General features: G+C 39.7%; 1 protein-coding gene across 1 annotated transcript in view; it reads right to left on the bottom strand.

The window, feature by feature from the left end:
- Positions 1-6,392: 6,392 nt before the first annotated feature.
- JPH1 (junctophilin 1) overlaps positions 6,393-24,263 on the bottom strand; it is a 454,495-nt gene continuing 436,624 nt past the window's right edge. The window contains exons 5-6 of the mRNA XM_085605419.1: positions 8,978-9,078; positions 6,393-8,863 (exon numbers count right to left, since the gene is read on the bottom strand). Coding sequence (XP_085461545.1) covers positions 8,998-9,078 — 81 coding nt within the window. The 3' untranslated portion in view covers positions 6,393-8,863; positions 8,978-8,997. The remainder of the gene's footprint in view (positions 8,864-8,977; positions 9,079-24,263) is intronic.

The following is a 24,263-nucleotide window of genomic DNA, read 5'->3' as shown; positions in this document are numbered from 1 at the left end:
AACTACATATGTTAAAGGCAGTATTTGTGAGTGTTAAAGTATATAAGTGAGTATATGTGACAGTGAGTGATTGTGACAGTGGCTGCATGGATAAGTGTGTCCTTATGTCAGCAATTGTTGAAGACAGTACGTATCTGTATGAATAAGTGACATGGTGTATGTAAAACTGTTTAGGTGAGTAAATGGCAGTGTAATTAATTCTTTGGGTGAGTGGCAGTGTGTGAGTGTCGATATGGGTGTATGAGTGGATATATCAGTGGCTGTAGTGATGAAGGACTGCGTGTTTGAGTGACTGTATGGGTTAGTGGATGGATGTGTGTGTAGACGTATGAATCACTGAGCGGGTATGTACTAACGGATATTGGTTTGTCTATGGTTTCGATATTGGTAGGTTGTATTTTAGAGTGGGTGTATGAAAGGTTTTATAAGGGTGTGAGGAGGTGCATCAAATCACGTGGATGATGTCATCAGTGATGTCATTTGAGATGTCAGCAGTGATGTCACTGAGCATGTAATGAGTGATGTAATATGTGACGTCATCAGCAGTGCATTGCGGGGGCGCGAGTTATAGTTATCTCTACTAACTATAACAGCCAAATTTCTTTGGTTTTGTACGAGTGAAATGTCCAACTAACTATAACGTCCCTGCAACCTATGGTTTTTTCAGTAAATATATATATATATATATATATTTATATATGTATATATATATATATATATATATATATATATATATATATATATAAATTGGGACAAAATGAAAGGGTACAAGGACGTTATAGTTAGCAAATATTTAAAAAACTTAGAAATTCACTGAAAAAACCTAAAATCCATCCTGAACCCTAAAAGCCCTTTACTACTCCCTAACCTTACCAATTCCATAAGCCTAAAATCACATTACTTACCTCTACCCACCCAACCGCGAACCCCTTACACTTCCTAAATCCGCTATTAAAATGTACTAAGCTGAAAAGTGCCAGAAAGCATACTTAACTACACAATAAATGTTGTGTAGCAAGTGTAACGCATGGTTATGCCAGTGTTGTAAAGGCTAAATACCCTTTGTCAATCTAGTGGATGCCACAACATGGGCTGCAGTCCACAGTTGACATTTAAACTTGCCATGCCATTGGTGGAGCCTCTTGCAACATGTATTGTGGCATTACTGGAAAGTTAAATAAGATGAGCCTCTTTTACCATATTTCTTGACTCAGAGCAAACACACCGAGTAGCAGCGCCCCAATGTGCAGGGTAGTCAGTCAGTCAAAATACTTTATCCGGTTAACTAAAAGCATAAAAATACAAGCAATAAAATCTAGTAAATACATTATAAATACAATAAAAATATAAATATATCTTCCCTCAAATCTCAAGCATAAAAATATCAGAGTACATCAAGTAAAATTGCATCCAAACATTACTACATAGAAACCATATATGCACGTATTCAAAGAAGACATTTTTTCCTTTTTCTAAAGGCAGCAACTTAAATACTTGCAATACTAAAACATTCCAGAGGACTGTTTCGCTGCCCAAAAAACATTAGACCACATCACTGCTGTACTGATGGAATTCTCCTGACTACCTTTGCTTGCACTCCATTTATGCATCCAGGATCTGGAATGCTGTACCCTTCAGGAATGCATCAAACCTGCTCTATTTTAGAAAAGAGCTGAAGATGCAACCATTTAAAGAAAACTACACCATGATGCAATAATAGTAAATTTCTGCAACCAGCTTCTTCTCCAATCGCTTGTTTAGAGTATCTCTGGTTTTGACATTGCAAAGCACTCCACTGCCTTTTTACTTGGTTTGCACAATACAAATATCACATACCACACACATATATTTACAGTGAAGAATGCACTTTTTGTGTTTACTTCCACCCACATATAACGCACTGAGAGGTTGGTTTTTGCTGTGTTCTCTCGCTGTGTAAATCCAATCTCAAATCTCCCTAATTTGGTGAAGAACAAAATTTTATTCTCAAGTGTAACTCCATAATAGGGTGATCATTTGAAATTTTGAGATAGTGATGACTTTAGATAGTGAGTTTCAGAGGCTGCTTCAAAGACTCTTGTTTAGCTCAATGGTAAACGCTTTCACTGTGAAACAGTAGCAAATTATTTTTATAGCCTGTGTTATTTTTTCAAATCCACTTAATAAAACTGTGATTTAATTATTTTTCAAACTGACATTGAAAGCTATTAATAAACTTGGAATACAAAAGGAGCAAACTTCGAGTGGGTGTGCCTTGTGAGTGTATGCTCTTTGAATTATTGGCCTAATGCCAGATTTTGGGGAAGATGATTGAGGAAGATAGGAGAGAGAGGGAGAGGGATGGCATTTGACTTTGTACGGTGTTTGGATTGTAGCAACGGTACTGTACCACAAGTTGCTACTAGTTGCCAATTGGGTGTAACACACACGCAATGGAATAAAACACAGAATAATGGATTATGCATAACTGAAATGTAAGGCCAAAGGAGAATGTACTAAGAGTTTGTTTCCAAGTGAGCATCTTTCATTGAAGGTCTAGGTGCAGCCCCAGGGCTGAAGCCTACATAATAAAATATTTCACAACACTGCAGTGGTTTATGTGTGAATAAGGACGGTGCAAGTAAGAGGGCGGAGATGTATCACAAAAGAGCAACCTAATAGAAGGTACTGACATAGAAAATGGATTTTTTAAAAAGAACGTCAAGTAGATCCTCTTAAGAGAATGAAAAATAAAGAAGAGATTAAAATCACAGGCTCCTGAAAGCAGGAGAGATACAAAAAGAACTAAAAGTCTGGGCTCGCAAAAGAATAGGATGTAGAGGGAGTAGTACAACAAATGACTCAATTGCATTACACAACACTTAATAATTCTATGGACTCTATGGAACAATTAAACCATACAGTTTTATTTGGTTGATATTAAATAATATTCTGGGTTCTCAGCCTTTTGACTTCTGTGGACCCACATTCAATAACTACTAGTAAGGATTGCCAGTGTCAGCAATTTCTATGATTTGGTCTTCAAAACAATACCCCAAAATGTAACGTAGAAACAAGTATAAATAAAACAAATACACAAATTATGAAGCATTTGATTTAATTCACAAATGGAAAAAAAAGACGAAGCAATATGCTTCATCTTTTTTCCACCTAATGCATGCTCCTTTTATTTGCACATGCCAGTGCTTCAATTGAGGACACCCATCATCCATACTATAGTCTGTGTGTTGCTACAGTAAATCAATCTAAGGATATCAAATACATTTTTAGCCTACAGTTCCAAAATCCTTCATCTTTTAGCATTTTCTATTTTTTACATTTTGCTTTTTAATTACTTCACGTTTTAGCATTATTTATTTATTTATTGCTTTTAATGTATGTATACTATATTAATCTACTAATGTTATTTAATTTTCTAAAGAGTTGTGAACCCCATGAGTACGTTTTGCTAGCCCACATGGGTCCACAAACCCCAGGTGAATAACTGCTGCTCTAGGGCATCGCTCATGAATGAACAAACCACCGCTAATAGGATAGTTAACTAACTGTAAATCGCACTAATAAATACACTAAACTGCCCTGTAAAACAAGTATTCATATTTCTCACAAGAAACTCAGCTATGAGTTGGCGGGATGGGGGGTGGGGGAAACATGAGAATAGTTTTTTGTTCTGTCCCTTAGACTTTCAAATGTGTGGATGAAATTGGTTGTATATATGGAATCTAAGAACTGTTTGTTGATTTTTATATTTCCTAAAGCCTTGAAAAAGAGGTATATCCTTGAAATATGTGTCAGCTGTGTGGATGCGTTTTGTATTTGATATGAAAATCAATAGAATGGGATCCATTTATTTAACTGACCTCCATAAGGACACACTGAACATGGGTATGTTACACACCATTACAGGAAATCTCAAAAGAGGAAGGGACAAAAATGTGATTTCCCTAATTAGAAAATAAAAAGACACAATACAACTGGAATCAGAGGATCAGTCACTAGTGTAAATGCAGATGAAGTTTACAAACTGACAAAAGGTGAGACCTAGAAATAGATACATCAAATTGGAAAGGTGTTATTCAACTTTAAAAGCTAAATAGAAATATTTATTTGTAGTGAAATCAAAAAAGTATGAGACTGCATTAAAATATTTTTCATGTCACATTTGTCAATATAATCAATTGTTGATGATGTAGCATTTATTTGCGTGCAAGAAAAGCTATTATTTAAAATCAAGAAACAATAAGTATGTAAGTGGACAGTAATACTTATTTAAATCATGTTTCAAAAGAGCCCCGATCTGTTGCATTTACCAAATGTTTCAAAAGAGCCCCGATCTGTTGCATTTACCGAATGTTTCAAAAGAGCTCCGATCTGTTGCATTTAACAGCAACGCCCTAATTTCACGATGCCTTCGGTGTTAACCAACTCATCCCTACCTTCCTCCTCAAAACAATGCACCTCATTCACTGCAAAGGAAAGCAACGTCTAAAAGGCTAAATTATATAAAATAGTATTACAGTCAGAGAGAGATACTCCTGGGGGCTGATGTAAGTTGTGACTGCCAAGGTCTTAAAGTCATGGCTGAAGATGGGTTGTCCCAAAGCAACGACTGGCTGGCTAAAGGGGACTGACCAAAAGCCCATCTAGCTATTTTAGACTGGTCATGAATAAAGTTATGAAAGATTGCTAAAGCACTCTGAAACCAGACTTAAAAGAGCTCTAATGGCACCATTTCAACAGGTGAGAAAATCATTAATGGATACAAAAAAGTTGTAATTCCAAGAACAAGTTTCAACAAAAACCTATTAACAAGAAATATTGCACAGATATTAACCGTATAACATTTTCTAGTAAAACTAAGTAGAAGCATTAGATGCCAGCATTAGGGAATCTTTGTACCTCAGAGCAGAAAAAGGAACTCGGACAATTTGACCTAGCACTGCTTTTGAGAATGGTGGAACAGCTTGATGTTCTCAAGTGACAGTGCTGTGTTCTCCTTGTCTGGATGCTACCCAACTAACTCAATTTGCTGTAGTTTTCCTTTTACAATCAATAATTGAAATGGGTTTTGCACAAAGTTGATATTTCATCTTTATTTAGTTGTAAACATTTTAGAAAAGTCTTAATACAGCCAACAGAGACAAAATAAAATCACTGTGTGCATATATAGTTTTGTAACTGAATTTTCTGTTTAAAAAAAAACTTGTCTGGGTCCTGCTCATCGAAGGAGATAGTGTTTCAGGAAGATCCAGTGATCGAGTAAGTGACTGCTTCAGATGCTGGATATTCAGGAAGCAGTCAGGTGCATCTAAAACATGCACGGGCCCTGCCTTCTGTACTGCTCTAGAAAATAAATGGAATTAAATCAACTGACTTGTGAACTAAATAAGAGAAAATAAATTAGCACAAATAATAAGACATTTTTCAACATAAAAGTACTTTTAGCTAATAGGCTGCATATCCTGGAATAAATATGTGAAAGTGTAAAATCTGATGGTGGCTATCCATCATTCCATCATTATGGCATGGATGAATAAAGTCTTGGCACTAAATATAGATAATATATGTTTAAATAAGTAAATTAAGAGGCTGCTTTGGCACTGGATCATCAATAAAATCATCATAGATGTTTTTGTGGCTGGTTAAGCGATGGTAAAGATGGAAGAATCACGTAAATTCAAAGTCTGTGTGAGGACAGATGATTGCCTCCATGCGTCGATCAGGTTCCTCAGTTTCGGGCCATATACACAGCTCTTGTATTTGTTAAGTCTAATCAGGTCTCTGCGAAGCACTCTGCAGCCCTCCAGGTTAAATGTGCCCTATACAAAAAACTCAAAAACATAAAAACAGCATATCTAGTAGGACTAAAAGTAAAATCATTAATGTGTTTTTTAAATCCGCTAAGTAAACCATGATCAATTGCAAATTAACCCTATGATTACAAGACAGAAATAATAAATTGGCGATCTTAACTCCAGAATAAAAAAAACATTTTATGTTTGGGGCAAGAATTAGGTGTATACAATGAACGTATTCAAGAACTCTCCTAACGTGACATTTTTTTAAAAAAAAATGTAATTTACAATTTGATGTCTTCCTTGGGAAATTGCTTGTTTAGCAAAATTCATGAAAATTACTACAACTAAGAAAAATCTAAAATCTGTATCGCAAATCAACAATACAGATCGAGGGACGACATATGAAGCCTTGCATAAATGACTGTTGCAAAATCAGAAATAAAAAACATTAATTAAATTTCATTTAATTGAAATGTGACTACAATCGGAGATTGCCAACCCTTTATCAACCTCAAATTAAAGAGTGCCCGGTTAACAAATTCTGAAAAGTATGTCAGTTCAAGGAGAAGAAACAATAAAATACATACACCGGAATAATAAGAACTTTTTTATTAGAGCAAATACAGTTGTGGAAAACTGTATAATGTACATCTGGAGTTTCAAGGATCATAAATAGCGAAACTTGTAGATAAAGAGTTGTTTCACACCAAGAAACTTTAAATAAACAAAGTGACATTATTAAGTACGTTGGCAGGCTTCAGGTGCTGTCCAAAATGTAGTGTACAGTATAACAACCAATTAATTATAAATAGGCTTTCATGTAAAATACAGTTGTGCACATTTTAGAAAAATACCAACATTTTCTATTTTGAGCTTTGTTTTATAAAAGCTTATAAATCATACATCTATTTATAAAAGCAACTGCCATGCTTAAATAAACTGTTTTTAGAAATTAGATTTCTCTCCTTTATTCCTAAAAGTAGTTCAAAAGAATTAAATATTTCAGTTACAAAAATGAGACTTTCCTGCATTTTGGGGGGAAGGAGGTCTATGAAAACATTTCCTTCACATCTATTTATGCATAATGACCATTTAGTGTATTATTATTAAAATTATTTTCTCATACTTTAAAAATACCCTTTCTAATGAATATACACGGTTACTTTCCTATGCACGCTCTGTTCTTTAAAATGTTTATTCTCAATGTTTCACACAGACTCTTTCCATCACATACCACCAAGCTATTTAGGAAATTTCAGCTTGCTCAGACGATTAAACATTAAATCGCACCTAAAAGTGACGTGTCTGCTGCTTACGAAACAGGTAATCACATTAAGGAGTTTTTGCATTAAATTATACAAAATATTTTTAAATGTTTACAAACTGGTTCAAAGCGGACAAGTAGGAACTCTTTCCAAGATGATTATTGACAGTATTCCAAGCCCTTTACAATTCTGAAACCTTGCTTTAGAAAAGTGCCTTCCATAATAGTGACATGAAATGTACAGCTTCTCTGCTGGTCAACAAGCATGCTTTTGTAAAATATATTATACCAAAATTGCAATTCAATGTCACAATGAACAAACTTTGAACTAAAGTCTAGACTAAGAAAATCTACTTAAGGCATATATCCGAAATGTTACTTGTTGAGGTGCATCTGCCAGGGAAAATTACATAAGTTCAACAAAACACGGAAATAGTCCTTCTGTAAAATAATTTTCAGGAGAACGTATTCCACTTGAATGCATTTCTCATCGCATTGCAAAACGTATATACTAGCCAACGGCCCAATGACGTTATCATGCTTTGCTATGTTACATTTCAAATCCTCTATTACAGTATAGAGAGCTGTTCTGTACTAAAAAACAAAGGGTAGGTTCAACAGCTCATCTACTTGTAAAATTACTCCTAAGGAGTTACCTGATCCTCAAGGAAAAAACATTGCATTTTATTTTCTTAGCTATGTAACTATTTATGTAGTTTTACCCTTATACTCCTGTTATTAATTGCATTTTTATGTAATGTACAGAAACCCTGATTTACCGCTGTATTATTTTCTCCCGACATATTTTACAATAAAATAAAAATATAATCTTTAATTTACTGTCACTTTACCACTTTTAGCATTTCCCACACTTCATGAAGCATTACATCTTGCTACAGCTTTCTACAGACAACACTAAAAAGCAATCAATGAGATACTAATGGTTATTTGTATGCACCCATACATTATGCTTACTAATAAAGAATCACACATGATGGAGAATTCAAACTGAAGCTTTTAGATACCTAAACATACATGTGTTATTATATAATGTAGTGTGTGCATGCATACAAATTTATACCACACACACGTATATATATAAATACACACATGTATACATGTTGCACTACTTATGTCAAGTCCTGTTAATAAATAAAGCAAGTGCTTTTCTCGAAGTTGTGTGACATTACAACAAGGCATCAGATTTAAATAAGCAGTGAAATTAACATAACCATGCACACCCAAATTAAACTGGATCTCCCCTATCATAGGAGAAGTTAAAAGCAGCATTTATGGAATAAGACTGGCGAGTGATGCTGTTAACAATTTCTTATAGCAAGATAGGCTTGAATGCTGGACAGAATTCCTACAGGGACAGAATCGTCGCAGCACATTTATGCACCAGTCACTTGCCCCATCTCCGCCACCGAAAGAGACAGAAAACTAGTGAGGCAGCTTCTATCAATAATCACAAAAAAGTGCAGCACCAGGCGTTTCCAGTTTAGTTATACTAACGGATGGAGGACCCATGTATTTCACTGCTTAAGGCAGGTTACTTCAACAGAACTTTACTTTTCAGCTTGATGAGAAAGTACTTTCGATTTTTTTCGTAAGATGACAAGGTAACAAATCATCTCCAAAGGAACAGTTTACAGCTACATTATCCAACGTATATCGCTCTTTGTCCCATTTTATCTCCAGAACTTCTTCCTCTGTGTCCGAGTTTGACTCCTGCCGTTAAAATACTGATGACACAGCATCCGATAACCGTGGATTAACACCACTAGATGTCACGACTTCACTGATTGATCAAAGGAAATATATAAATTAATTACTATGAGCAAATAGAAAGGCTCATCACATTACTGATTTCTATCAAAATGTAAATGTTAAAACATGTAAATATATGTCTTACCTCTTCTACTGCAATTCCAATCAAGTTAGAAAATGGACAAAGAGTATGGCTAGACCAACGTTCAACAGCATTACCAGGGCAATCATGAATGAATTAGGAACCTAAAAATAGAGAAAAAAATGAAATTGAATTTTTCTAGTTCATATATTTTCCCCAAAAAAACTAAACAGGACAACTTTTGTAGTAACTATCAAAATGCAGTTTTAGAAATATTTTTACTTGAGGTTTGTGCTAAAACCATTGAAAAAGTGACAAAGTGACAGTCAAACCAAAAGAAACATTTTGGTGTATAATGCATCGAGAAATATTCAAAATCATACTAGGCAGTATATCTATGTATGTATGCATGTATCTACACACAATACATGTGTGTATACATCTGTGTGTTTATACACAAACACACACATATACAAACGCACAAGTTACTTTCCTTCGGTAACAATATGTCTGTAAGACGCCTGGGGGTAATGCGAAGGTAAGGAATTTATAACTAATGTGTTTCTTTCAGATAATTTTTTACCCGACAATGGATACATTTCTAAAACTTAACTACTTGCTTTCACGGCTTCCTTGCACGAAACCAAGGCAGATATTTAAAAAACAGGAACGATCATTGAAAGTAGAAAACTTCCAACCTGGCCTCCTAATGCATCTCCAGAAAACAGGTTAACACAACAGAATTTCCATAAAATTGGACAAGAAACCTGCTGCACATACTAGAACTACCTATATATGACGTTAGAAGTCTCAAACACAGAAAGGTAGTGGAGAGGTAGCAGGGTACCCGGATCATGACTAGTGGGCCCATCGGGGAGTTGTTCTAAACAGCCACGAAAAGAGAAACACTATCTGCAACAGTTACTTATAAGAAGCAATAGTAAAGAGAGAAGATGGGCGACCTCAAAGACATGTGTTAAGATGGATAAGTGTTTTTTTAAATATCGATGGTAAGTCCTTCTAAATATGCTGCATTTGCTATTTGCGAATTGTAAAATCCAATAAAAATATTCTATAAAAATATGTCCACATATCGAGAATGGAGTAAAAGGTAATATCGCAGGCCTACAGAAAACTGCTGTGAATAACAAAGTGATTCAAGTGGTGGTCTTTAAGCACAAATCTCAAGTAAAAAAAATACACTGACAAGAAGAGGATGAGACTTGCTTTAAGTAGTAAACACAAAGGGCCAGATTCTGAAAATAATTTAATAGTCTGCACCTGCAGGTTTACATCTCCACACAACTTTATACCTTCACATGAGTGCAGATTCACAAATTGTATGCATTTACTAAGGTTTACAAGACTAATTTCGGTAAGCTGAACAACTGCTTCTAGAATTGTTTTCTAAATTCTCAAATCTCAATCAGGGAAATGCTGTTCTGTACACATCTGTAAGCAGTGTACCATTGTGCCTGCGAAAACTGTTTTTATTTGTTATGGAAACCCTGTTCAAAATTTTTTAGGTCTATTCCAACCATGATATAGATCTCCTGGACGTGACAGGAGCTAACCATATTACTCGCACTGTCCGTCATGATCAAAACAAGAATTTGCCAACTGTGCAGGAATAAAACAAGCATTTGCAGTGCAATGTGTCTCGCATTTGCAGGAGATTAAGCTATTAGTATTGCAAATGACAATGCCTTTTTTTTAACATATATAAAAGCAGTGGTCGAAGTGGGGAAAAAAAGTAGGGGAATTGTCGTTCGAGAATCAGAGGGCGGGAATAACCCGAGGATTGAATCAATGGGCGGAGTCAGACGTGTGGCCAGAATGCACAAAACATCCCAATTTTTTGTATTTGTTTGGCATTTTACTGACCAGTTACAGATTATTATTTTATTTAATTCAACTAATGGATACACACGATTATTTAGGCTTAATTTGAGTTATTGACATTAAAATATATTCACAAAGTTGGACACGTTTCCAATCAGAGAATGCCCAAAATAAGCTTAAAAGTGGAATCACAAGCCATTTGTCTATGAGCCATGACGTTTCTGTCATCAGCACTTCTCCCTTTTTCCACAAGAGCAGTTCAAACATAAATTGCAAAACATCCTAGTTTGCAAATGTCTACCACATAAATATGGCTCCGCCACATTTGCCACATAATACATCATCTGCTGCATAATCGGAAAATTTTAACTAATAAATTGTTTGTAGCTCAAACAGATTAAAAGTTACTAAAATAATTTGACTTGTGTTGCTGCAAAGTGGACGGCCCTTTGCAAAGGTCGACTGATCCCCTTTCTCACTGTTCCATTTGTATGTTACACTGGGACAAATAAGGCAAAATCTTTGCAGAGACTGTTAGCATGTGTAAAAATTTAAAAATAGTAAAGAATCAGAAAATATATTGCATTACGCTGCAGCCCTTTTTTGCTGTATAATTTAGTCAACACAGCGGCATAATTTTGTTCTCCATTGCTGCATAATTCCAGAGGCCCCAAAGCAGTCAGCACATGTTAAAAGTGCATGTGCGTGAAGAAGAGAGACAGGGCCGGCTTTGGCGCTGGGGGCGCCCAGTGCGACAATGGTTGTTGGCGCCCCCTCAGTGACCACCTCTGCCATGCATTCCCTCACTACCACCCTTTAACAGTGCCCCTCAAGTCTCCAAAACCACTCCATTGCTCAGATGCATTAAATTAGTTGTATAGCGCCACTCATACCAGTGTAGAGTGTCAGACCACTTTACATCACACGCACAAAACACAGACAATCAATCATAGGTGTGCAAATCTGTGTATAGGAAATGTTACATAAGACAGAGGACTATAAGGTGTAGGAGTCACATGTCATCCACACTGGTAGACAGCATAGTTTAATAGCGCTTGGTCTGGAGAAGCACAAACGCAGAATTTAAAACATAACACCATAGTTGGGGGTTCTTTTTAATAATCAGAATTGATTTATATCCCAATGAATCCTTTTTCCAATATTAGAATAATGAAAGACGGGGGGGAAAATCATAACGCTCTCATCTATACCTTGCAGGTTGCATGCAGCTCTTTGATGACAGTTAATAGCTCACTGTTCTATGCTAGGATGTTAACTTATTAACTACAAGTAATAAAAGGATCTCTCAGACAAAAGCAATGACCTACTGATCTATTTAAATTATATGCACTTTGTGATCTGCTGGTACAGGTTCTTTTGTGATCTCCTGTTACAGGTTCTTTGCAGTAGGCATATTAACCATCTGCGCTACCCTCAAAGCTTCCACTAGACAAACCTACGATCTTTCTGTAGGAAGAAAATTAATCACGGAGTTATCTTGACATTTTTATGGACGGCTGAAAACTGCTGGAGGCCAGAATGCTGGCAGAAGGTGCTTTTAAAACTATTATTAACTTGCAAACATGACGCCCCCACCTAAAGTCAGCGCCCGGTGCGGTCGCACCGGTCACACCGCCCTAATGCCGGCCCTGCAGAGAGATTCAAGTTTGCGAACTTAGTTTAGTGAGCGTGCAAATCCTGCATGCCGATCAGGGCCAGACTGACTACCGGGCTTTTCTTAATAAACAATGCAAAACAAATGATTAAAAAAGTACGCTTTAAAACTATTTGTTTTGCATAGTTCATTTAGAAGCGCCGGCCGCTTCCCAGCAACAAAATCAGCCCCCTCAAGTCTCCATAACCACACTCTCTCTCAGATGCATTTAATTTGATTAACAGCACCAGTCATGCCAGTGTAGGGTGTCAGAGCACTTTACATCACACATTACACTGAGACAATCATGTGTAAATCTCTATATAGGAAATTGTACATAAGACAAAGGACTACAAAGTGTAGGAGTCACATGACAACCATACTAGTAAGCAGTATAGTTTAATAGTGATTGGTCTGGAGAAACACAAACTCAGAATTTAAGACGTAATACCATGGTTGGGGGTTGCACCTTGACAGACCATTAGTGAACATCATTTGTATTTTTCTCACCTATGAATTTTTTCACTCAGACCTACGCCTAACCCCATTGTGTATGTCACGCAACTGAACAAAAAACAATGGTCCTAGACCTTCATTTATAAATCGATAAATGATTATATGAGTTGTTAGTTCATATAACTAATTTTAGTTTTGTACAACATAAAAGTGCAAACGACCAAAGAACTGGATCACCATATATTTTATTTAGAACAATTGGTGAAAAACCAAACAACATTCAATACGTTTTAAATTAAGAGTTGCTCCAGAGGGAACGTGCATGAAGGAAGGTGCTCAAGTGTGAAGTGAAAGTAAGAGAATTCAAGGAAAGGACTTAAAAAAGGTTAAACATGTCAGAGCAAAAGGAGGACTGGTATAATTCACCGTCCTTGGATAGCCTGGCCACAAATCAATCACAATTATATTACATCATTGATTTCAACTAGACATCATTTCTAGAGTAGCACGTAGGGGAAGAAAGGGTTCGAGATCCAGGCTGAATGAAAAGGGCGTCGACGTTTCGATCAGTCTTAAGGCCATAGGGCGATTAATTCCTTGGCCGTGCGGATCTTCATCAGGACGGGGTGGGGCAACCTAAAAGAGGGCCAGAGGTCAGGTCGTTGCACGAAAAAGGGGGGGTATAATAATTTAGGATATATATTTGGAAAAGCTCACCCATCAAATATTTGTCATCTATTGATCAGAGGGATGAACTAAGCTCCATCATTCCATAAACGCGGCAAAGGGCACGGGTAGATATGTAATCTTAGGAGACCATAAGGTGAGTGAGTACCCATCTAGTTATCCGGTGGTAATATTCATATATTAGGAAAGACTATTTACCTCAAAGGGTGGCAGTGGGATTATATCCAAGAGCATCAAGGTACTTAATTATTATTTAAGGTCCACAGGGATAGGCAAATCAATACCAACTAAAAAATCAAGCGATAAAAATCAATTAATGAGGAGATACTCTGTGTCTGACTACGCTTGAGTTAAGATCACGTTAATTAACACAATTAATGAGGATACACAGGGCATCTAACTTCACTTGAAACCCTTAAATTCGCTTTAAATTGAACAAGCTGACCAGTCAAATCGTTGAAGAAAACCTGATACATCACTGTGCACCAACACAGTTTAGGTCGCTCATAAAGACGCTCTAAAAACAAACCTAATATCCAACAGCCAGCAAGATAGTGCTGGGAGTTAAGCACTAGCAGTTTCCATCTGTCTAATCTGGAAATTAGAGATTCAAACTACAACATGGATGACTCAGTCATTCATCCTTCCCAGAGGAATGCTCGAGCAAATAATTTTTAACAGTATTAACTATCTCTCTTGCACATTAATAATTAGGAAAAGAAAAATTAAATAGAAGTAAGGACAGGAAAATCACTGGACCTAGCAGACACTCTGTTTTGATGTGCAAACAAAAAACATTACATAGCGACCAGAACAGCGAAAACAGTTATTATAAGGTTCTTCACGTGCTATTATCTTTTTAACCTTGACCACTAAAAGCAAAACCGTTGTCACCCCAGCAGTCATCTTCAGAAAGAGGTGTATTAGCTATCCATTAAGTAGCAAGCAATTAAACAATCATGTGCTGATGACGCCAAAGAGCTTGGAAATAATTCTCAAACTGTTGTATGGAAGAACGGACCTCTTTATGTAAAACATATGCTGACATGGTCAACATATGCACACAATACTCTTACGACAGCTTCACTACTTGTATATGTCAATGCATTCTTCGATGGCTGGGGTTTCATTTTCAGCACACATATTTAATACCAAAAACCTTCACTCCAAAATGACCGTCAGTGCGAGCTTGGTCGACGAAAGGTCATGGGTCACGCCAGCTGTTGGGGCACAGTGTTTCCTTATTTTTCTGGTGCCCATGGGGCGGGTCCCCGACACAAGGCAGCGTATTTACCTGCACCATGCACCGCTACTGTGCCACCTTCAGAAGTCGAGGCGGCTGGGCAGGCAGAGAAGAGCAGAGGGTCAGCTTCTTCCCGTAAGTGCGCAGTGCACCTGGTGCTCCGTTGTTGCTTTTAGGGGAGTGGGACTGAAGATGCTTTATAACACAGACCCCAACTGATATTTTCACACTGTTACACGCCTGTTCAGACTTTGACAAGTAATGCTGGTGTTGATGAAAAATTAAAACATAGCTGCAAGAGAATTGGGGGAAGCATTTGCAATGCAATAGGTCTCGCATCTGCGAAAGTTTAAGCTATTAGTATTGTAAATGACAATGCCTTTTATTCATATTTTAAAACCTAAAACAAATAAAATTCATTGTCATTTACTTTGTCAATAGCTCAAACATGTGTAAATGCGAGACCTATTGAATTGCAAATGTTTGTTATTTGTCAGCCGCCATGCGCAATGGGTGAGCATTTAAGAGACTCTCCCAAATTAGCTGCAAGTCACATGTCACCAGGCTAGGTTGCTCCTTTATGCTGGACATACTGAGAAGAGGCACCCAAGGAGAAAAGTGAGCGACAGCTGTGTGCAAGCCCTTCTGGAAGTTGTTAAAAGGCACATTCACCGCAATAATAAGCAGGGGGAAGGAGGAGGCAGCGAAGAAGAATAGCCAGCTGGAGTGTTAAAAGGCATGCTTCTTGAAATAAAAATCAGAGAGGAGGAGGAGGATCAGTCAGCCTAGAAGACAAGCGAGCTGTAGCGCACCGGACAGCTAATAAATAAAGGTGCCCTGACATGTGAGAGGTTGGAGGGGTCTGCTTTGGAGGGGAAACAAAAGACTTCTGCATCCGTGCAGCGGAAACAGAGCGTACTTATAAGTTGAAAAGAAATGGAAAGTAGGTTATGAAGCAGCCACCATTACTGAAGCTGGCACCCCGTATGTGCTGTGTTCCTTAATGAAGTAAATAGTTCTTGGGAACTGGTAATGAAAGCTCCCGAGTTAGGACACAGTAAACGGTCCGGTCCTCATGGGAGGTTCCAAATGAAGACAAGGCGGTACTAAGGAGGGACCAACAAGCATATTACGGAATCCGAAGACAGCATTTACGAAAGACAATGACACAAGCCAATGACAAATATGGCTGGAGCTTCAAGTACATACTGCAATACAGCACGACTCGCAGAGCAGCGCATGCGCTACCCAGGCTTGACCTAAAAACAGAGGCAACAAGATAACATATCAGACAGCGTTATTTATGGCATGTGTTGTGTGCACTGCTAAATGTAACTGGTGAATTTCAGTGGCATTGGGTTTTTGAGCCAGAAACAAAACTCCGTTTTTAACTATGGATGTTTAAGTGAATTTCATGCAGTTTTCTTTTAATGTTGTACTTCATTTCCAATCCTTGCTGTACACAGAATTTGGCCGCAGGCAGTGGAGTTCGCCTCCGGGACTGGTCTGTGGCCAAGCCCTAATTCCAAAATGCTGATAGAGGTAAATAAATCCCCACTGAGCATGGCCATACCTGCGCAGCCCAAACCACCCTGTTTGGCTGAAACCAGCTGCATACCGACTTCATCCACATGCAGCCATGGTTGGCTATAGGTTGCCAACCCACACCTCCGTGGCCAGTGCTTTAAATGGAAAAAAATAAGTGCAGGTACTCACCAAATTGAAATGTGGACTAGGGGGCGGGGTTTGGGAAGGGGCTATGGGGGCGGGGCTACTGACAATGCTAAGGGACCTGGCCAGAGACACACATTTAATTTGACTGAGATTCAATTGATGCGCAGATGCGCAGAATGATACTGAGATGCAAAACATACATTCACCTGAGAGCCACTCAATGCAAATTTGCTTCTAATCTAGCCTGAGAACAATTTGATTACGCTTCACTAAATAGGCCAACAATCTTCAAACCAGCTAAGTCTACTCACAAAACCCAGCAAAACGTGAGGAAAGCAGATTAAATCGGAGTAATTGTCCTATTACAGGGTCGCCCCTTAGGCTGCAGTGTCTCTGCCTTCTCAGAACAAAAAGAGAGGGTGCCAAAAATAATATTGTTGGACTACAGCACTCGTTTTTCACCATCTCCGTGCAAGTCACAGGGGAATTTTGGGGACCAAAGAGATGCACCAGCTTGGCCAAAATATCAAGGAAGATTCTTGTACTGAAAAAGTTCACAAAAACGAAGTACAGAATTTAGGCCAATAAAATACTAGTTTAGAAAATCCAAAGGACTTTGGTTTAAAATTCTAGGTTCTTTCCTAGATCAGGTGGCCTTGTGAGTTCAAGAGCTTTAAGGTACAGACTGCCAACTCATGATCTTAGAGAACTTAAAATATTCCATGGTCGGATAGAAACAATTCACAAAGTGCTCTGTATTAGGGTTTGATCATTATTGAGGTAAAGTGGTTAGTTTATCCTTAACTAGAGCATTAGACCTTACGATCAATTAACCAACAAATAACAAAACATTTGCTTTAGGCAACGCACTTGACACACAAATGAAGCAAACCTATTTGCTGGTTCACTCACAGAGAATTATTGCTGTCCTTCTGAACACAACCTCTTTATCCACAAAGCAAACTTCACTCTCTATGCAGCTCAGAGTATTTCTTACTGAAAAAGAAAAATGTTGCTTCTGGTTGTAATGCCCCCTGCACCCTTCACATGCAATGGGCATGACAAAGGACAATGTTTCAAATGTGCCACGACTCTCCAGGGACTTGCATTTTGGGAATTTCTCGTCATAAGCTCTTTGTGGTTGATTCGATCTCGACGTGCTGGGCGAGCAGGAATTCCTGTTCAGAGTCACAGTGTAGTGAGCAGAAGGGGTGACAGAAATCTGCATCCTGGGCTGGGGGCCGCTCGCACATCAGTCCTGTGGATGACTTGTCTCCATCAGAGTTTAAGCACTATTTAATACATATTCAGATCAACTAGCAATTGTGCCTGCCAAAGGTATTGCTTTTCCAAATTGAATGAAATTTAGCATATACAAAAAAGAAATGCAACACAGCTGACGAGTTGGTCCGTTTTCCTGAAGCACTCTGATGGAGTGCTAATCTCCCCTCCTGCTGGCATGGCAGAATACGGCAACATTTGTTTGAAGTCCGATAAAGGGAGTCTGCGCACATTACTAAGCCTTGATTCCCACCGGCTACAGATTAATTATCACCACCTTCCTCCTTTATCGGACTCCAAACAAACGTTGCCGTATTCTGCCATGCCAGCAGGAGGGGAGATTAGCACTCCATCAGAGTGCTTCAGGAAAACGGACCAACTCGTCATCTGTGTCGCGCTTCTTTTTTGTATATGTTAAATTTCCCTGAGCTTGGCTGGATGCCCCATGAGTACCGGTACTCTCTTTGTACAAGGAAAAGTTCCGGTACTCAAGGGTCGAAAATTAGAAGTGGCGGTACTTAGTACCGTTGAGTACCGGCCCATTTAAAGCACTGTCCACGGCCTTTCGCTGTGTGTAGCGGGGTTGTCTGCAGCCAGGCTCTACACCCATACCACGCTGCAGGTGACATTTTGCCAGCAGCACACAGCTTTTTTTTTTAATTTCTTTTTTTAAATGGTATTTTACATTTTTTTTGTGAAAAATATCATTTCTAAAGAAAATCGTAATTTTCTGCATAAAATGATGGCTTTTTTGCTGTTCACAAAATCTGTGAAACAGAACTGCAAATTTCATTAAAATCATGGTTTTAGAACCTTGAACCTCTTCTTTTGGGGGATTTTGGCACTTTTTCTCTATGCCTCTGTGCTGGCCAACCCTTCCCTGTGGTGAGACACATTTCATAGCGCCCGCTCCATGGCGGCAGACATTTCTTTCTACAAAGTACAATTTTCAAGATGACAGAAAAAAATGAATCCCCTTCATCAATCAATCACATTTGAGAAACAAAATGTAAACGTTTGACAGGATTCCCAGTTTTCTGACTCACAATTTAAAACAGTGAGTTATAGAAACGCGTGAATGCCTTAAAGTCGTCCCGAGAACGTATTTTAAGGGTTTACTTGCCATAACTACTGAACGGATTTGCACCAAACCAATGAAAACACATTTGGAGTAAGGTTCGACTTTCATTCAAATTATGGCACAAATGCATTCAGCGCAAGCAAAACACCTACGTGTGCTAAAATGAGAAACCTCTACTTTATTCATCCCCCTCACCTCCCCACTAACTTTTTTCCCCTCACAGAGCTTCATCAAAATTGACACGTTGGACCTGGAGAACACAGATTGTGGTGCATATGTGTGGCTGACAATTACTACACAGAGGTGACAATATATTTATATATATTTATGTACATTGCATCATAGGTGCCTGTGTAATATGGTCCAATATTGTCAATGAGGGGTTCTGGTGACATCATAAACCACAAAGCTGAGTGGTTTGCAAATTTCACCACAATAGAGTGCACTTTATATTACATGTTTAATTTGGGGCCGTGAGATTGAAAAATATGCTTTTTTACAAAGGCAACGAACAATGAGCACTAAATGGAATTAGAATTCTTGAATGCAATTTCAATAAAACAATGGGCTATGTTGAGGGTCAGTGGTTGCAGCATTTACATCACTGCTGCATTTGCACATAATTTCCAATATAGCAGGTTCCACTAAAGGTACTGCATGTCTCAAATAGATAAATATAATAATGACAGAGAATACGCCGCATAATTTGCATTTTGTTGCCCAAAACTGAAATAACCTTGTCACATAATTCGGCCCTCCATGCTGCATAATCCTAGCAGCCCTGATAATGTGCAAGCACTGCAAAGTGGTTTGGGGCTGTGATTATGATGATAAAATACATATTTCACAGACCATCATGAACTACTACTTAATATGCCTGATGTAGCGCCTAAAGGTTTGAAAATTGTAGGGGTGCATTATATTCACTGTTAGTCGGCACCCGCACATAATCAATGCATATTTAGCTGTATCGTGCACAATGTATTAAGCAAATGTATCAGTTATATCGTAACATAGAAGTGTTAGAAATGTGAAACTACATTGTGAATATATTCGGTGAAATACATGATGATTAGTTTTGTTCAATGCAATGTATTAGGCTAAACGTGTAACCTGATTAAATTAACTCATGTATGTCGTTTATCCACGTATATGAAAGTAAAAGCACTAATGTTAGGATGTGATTTAATAGTGTGGTTAACCTGGTAGAGGCCTGAATGTACATACATCATCAGAGGAAAGGCCTGGTATTTTCTTATGTTAGCTGAATGCGGTAGGCCGCAATGATTTATCCCGTTAGAGGATTTAGGCTGCAGTAAATTGTAAAAGTTAAAAGATGCGAAGTATTTCTCCATCCCATGATCTCACCGCAGGTGCAAGGACAGTTGGTTCGTTAGTAGAAAAGGTCTTTGTCTAAGAGTTGAATTATGGAGAAAGCCAGACATGGGAGTGCATTGGAATGTGTCAATCGCAACTCCTCGTGCCGACGGTGTCTGGGACTCAAGGCCAAGCTGATGGACGATGGAAGATGGACAGCGTTGGACGGAAAAGTACTGGAAGAAGACCTGGTCGAGGAGGTGTGCCAGAGGGAGTGTTCTATGTTTTGGGGTTTCGTATTAGGGACAGCACCCCGAGCGTTGGGCAGAACAGAGTAGCCCAGAGCAGAGAGAAGAGGTGGGCGAGGAGCTAGAAGGAATACTTTTGATCGAACTCTCACTAAGTGAAGACTTCTTTGGGAGTTTCACTTCTGACACCTTTTCATGATTTCTTGGGTCTCAAGGGAACGTTAAGTAGGGATTACATCTAGCATAGAGTAGGGACAGAGATGCTTTGGTGTAATGATTCCTAATATCGACATTGGCTTGGTAGTTATCTACCTCATGCTTTTAGAATTTGTACTCCTGTTTATATTTAGTCGTATGCGGATTCTTCGTAGAGTAGCATTTGTGTTCGTGCCTATTTACCTGTTGTGCCTTGTATTAAGATGCTTATACCTGCAGATGTTTTTGTTGATAATAAAAACCCGAGAGCAATAGAGATTGAGTTCGAGTCCCTAATTATGTCAAATTGCGGAAAGTATTCTCTGATAATTGTGTTTGCTCCCTCCACGCTATTGGGCAAGTAAAAAGGTTCAGTCGACCCGAGTGGGTTCTTGGAGATAAATGGTAAACAAGAAAATTGGGCCCCAGCAGTTGGTAGCAGAGACGGATGGTTACTTCCGATAGCGAGGGACGATTAGATTAAGATAAGTGATCCTTGAGACCCATATATGATAAGAGATGGTGAATCATTAGATGGTGAGCAGCAGACGACGGCAGATGGTGAACATTGACGGCGAGTAGCAGTGTGGCAGGAAGCAGCAGTCCTTGGAGTGAGTATGAATAGGATGAGATGTTGTAGATTGCGGTGTTGATTTGTTGTGTGATGTCTTGCGGAGTTGGAATGAATGTTGAATGATTGTGAGATCAGGCTGTGAGCGCGCGCAGCCCGGGAATTGTGGTGTAGAAGACACAAGTGGTAGATTGTGTTGACCACCCAAAGGAGATCGTGAGGTACCATCGATCACCTGGACCGAGATAGGGGGAGCGAATATGTGAGTGCATGACAACTCGACGCTGGTCGTGGGTTGCTGTATGTGAAGTTGAGCACTTGTAACCTATCAGAGGCGATCTGTCTGGTCGGACGGGGACAGACAGTTGCCAACCGAGGTCAACAATTTCGAGAGACTGTGGACGAACAGTCAGAGGCTGTGGACGGACAGCCAGAGAAGTAACTTGTTTGGGACAAACGGTTATTTCAGTGTATGAATGGGACGAATGCAGGCGTGAGACGTAAGCGTAAGGAAAGGGAACTGCTGCGAACGAAGGAAGGTGACGTCAGAGGGTGTCGCGCTGTGATAGGCCGGTTGGTGTTTGTCGCGCTGTAATTGGAGGGTTCGACACCAAGAGGTAAAAACAGTGTGTGAGATCGAATTTTGTCAATCATGAAGTGTTTTAAGGTTTTTCGAGAAATGTGTAGGGGCGACAAACATGTGGTTACTCGTGAGGGAGAAGAAGCCCCTCCTGAGGATACTCCGGCACATTATATGGCAAAGAATGTGGGATTGCATACGATAATTTGGCTTGAGAATTGGCATAAAATGACACAAGGTGAAGGGGAATTAGCATTCCCAAGGTATGGCTCGTTCAGGCTAGCAGTGTTGTACCAGTTGAAATCTGTGATGGCAGGGTTACGACCTATGCTAAGGCCAACACAGTTCGAAGCACTACATGCGTGGATTAGAGCAGCGCATGATAGGGATAGAGGAAGGAATCAGGAAAGGGTGAAAAAGTCGATCAGGGCTTACCAGGATGCCAGATGGGACGCAGCGGAGAAAAGGTGGAGAGTGCAGGCGATAGAGGGAGATAGACTGTATCCCTTATTGATCACATCAGAGGGGGTAAAGAACGTCAAGCCAGAAGAGGAGGATGAGAGTGAGATAGATGATGACTTATTGGAAAGATTGTTGTCAGAGAGAGCACCTCCGTATAACCCCGAGGTCCCAGAAGCGACATTGATTCAGATAGAAGACACTAGAGGAGTAACAATCCATCCAGAGATGAGAGTAGAAGGAAGACTCTCGATAGGAACAGAGGGTACAAGGAGCCCGTCCGAGGCAAGCGTAAAGGTCGAGAGAGATGTGAGGTTACCGGATGCTTTCAAGGTACCGGTTACCATTGGACCCATTGTTTCAATTTACCACCCAGATACAGAGGAGGGCGAAAACCCAGAACAGACATCCGAAGGGGTTAGGAGTGAGGTCGCAGAAAGTGGCCTAGCGGGTGCAATGGCCCGGACTCCGAACCCTATAGAGTGGAGTACACCATTGCCAGCCATGTCAGATTCATCTAGGGGACAAGGAGAACGGAGATCAGAGAGGTCGAGGTCTCTGAGAGAGTCGGGATCAGATTTACGATCATGGGTACCACCCCTGAGAGGCCAGGACCCAAGAGTAAGGATAGCAGAGAGAGAGACGGTCATTTTCGGAGATCGGTCCGCTCTAAGAGATGTATCAGGAGAAAGGAGGTCGCAGGACCAGGAATGTGAGGAAGACGGTAGAGGAAGGGTGGTCTGTCGAGAGGTGTTGAAAGGAGCCTCAGGAGCCGGGTTGATAGATGTAGTAAGGTTAAAGGCAGAAGTGGATGAGATAATAAGAGGAAGTTTACCCCTTGAGAGAGTGCTAACATATGCACCGGATGAATTACTCTTTGTAGCGAAGGATGTGACTCAGAAGGCACGAGTTGCACATGAGAAATTGTCAGAATTGGCTAGGCGATATGAGGTAGATTTGTCTAAAACTAAGGCATTGCAGGGAAACCATAGGTTGCAGTATAGTGACCAGGAATTGGAGGAGAAAAGGGTCGTCGGATTGAGGGCCCATAGCAGAGATTTGATCCTAGCCATGCGTATATGGATGACGCTCGATAAATGGGAAGAAAAATGGTCCAGGAAGAAAAGCTCTAGGGGAATGATAGGAGGGACCCCACCTCCGGGTGGAGGGCAGGTAAAGATAGGGAATTTCCCTTTAAGGGAAGTGCAGAATGGAGGATACGTACACGTACCCTGGAGCAGGGGCGATTTGGCGGCGTTTACCAATGATTTTCCCCGGCTTAGGGAGAAGCCAGTAGAGTGGTATAAGCAGGTTGAGCGCTTTGTTAAGATCTCAAAGGTATTGTGGACCGATCTGAATACTTTATTCGATATTGTGGTTCCGGGAGATTTGTGGGCGGCATGTAAGATTGCCATTGATTGGCCAACTCACGAGCCTGAGAGAAATGCATACACGAATGGCCCATCACCGGCAGTAATGAGGATGTATGATCGAGTGATCGCCTGGTTGAAGGAGAAAGTTTCACCCCAAGATATCGATTGGGTGAAGATAGACAGGACAGTGCAGGAACCTAAGGAGACGGTACATGAATTCTATGAGAGACTCTTGCAGGCTTTTAAGCAGTACAGTGGCCTAGATGCGTTGGACACGAAAGATATGGGACAGTTTGTTTCAAAGTTTGTGTTGGGATTGAGGCCAGAGGTTAGCCTCATGATACAGCAGCACTTGATTTGTTGTCAGAATAAGCCTGTTGACGAGATTTTGCGGTACGCCAGGTACTGTGCTGATGAGATTGAATCCAAGCACAGGAAGTTGAAGGATAACTTGATGCTTATTCAGATGCAAACCGCTCAGGGACAGCCTAAAGGGGGAGCGTTGGTAAGGAGACAGGGGAATTATCAGGCGGGAAATCAGAACATTCAGGGGCAGGGAAGGCCAAGACCAATAGACCCTAGGACGGGGATGGATGTGGCGACATTGAAAAAGACCACAGCATGTCATCAATGTCACCAGGTTGGACACTGGAGACGCGAGTGTCCCCTGAACCCATGGAATCAGATA

This window comes from Triturus cristatus, chromosome 5_1 (assembly GCF_964204655.1).
Source record: "Triturus cristatus chromosome 5_1, aTriCri1.1, whole genome shotgun sequence".
In the NCBI taxonomy this organism is placed as follows: domain Eukaryota; kingdom Metazoa; phylum Chordata; class Amphibia; order Caudata; family Salamandridae; genus Triturus; species Triturus cristatus.
The sequence above is the reverse complement of the archived record's forward strand: the minus strand, read 5'-3'. Positions and strand labels throughout refer to the sequence as shown.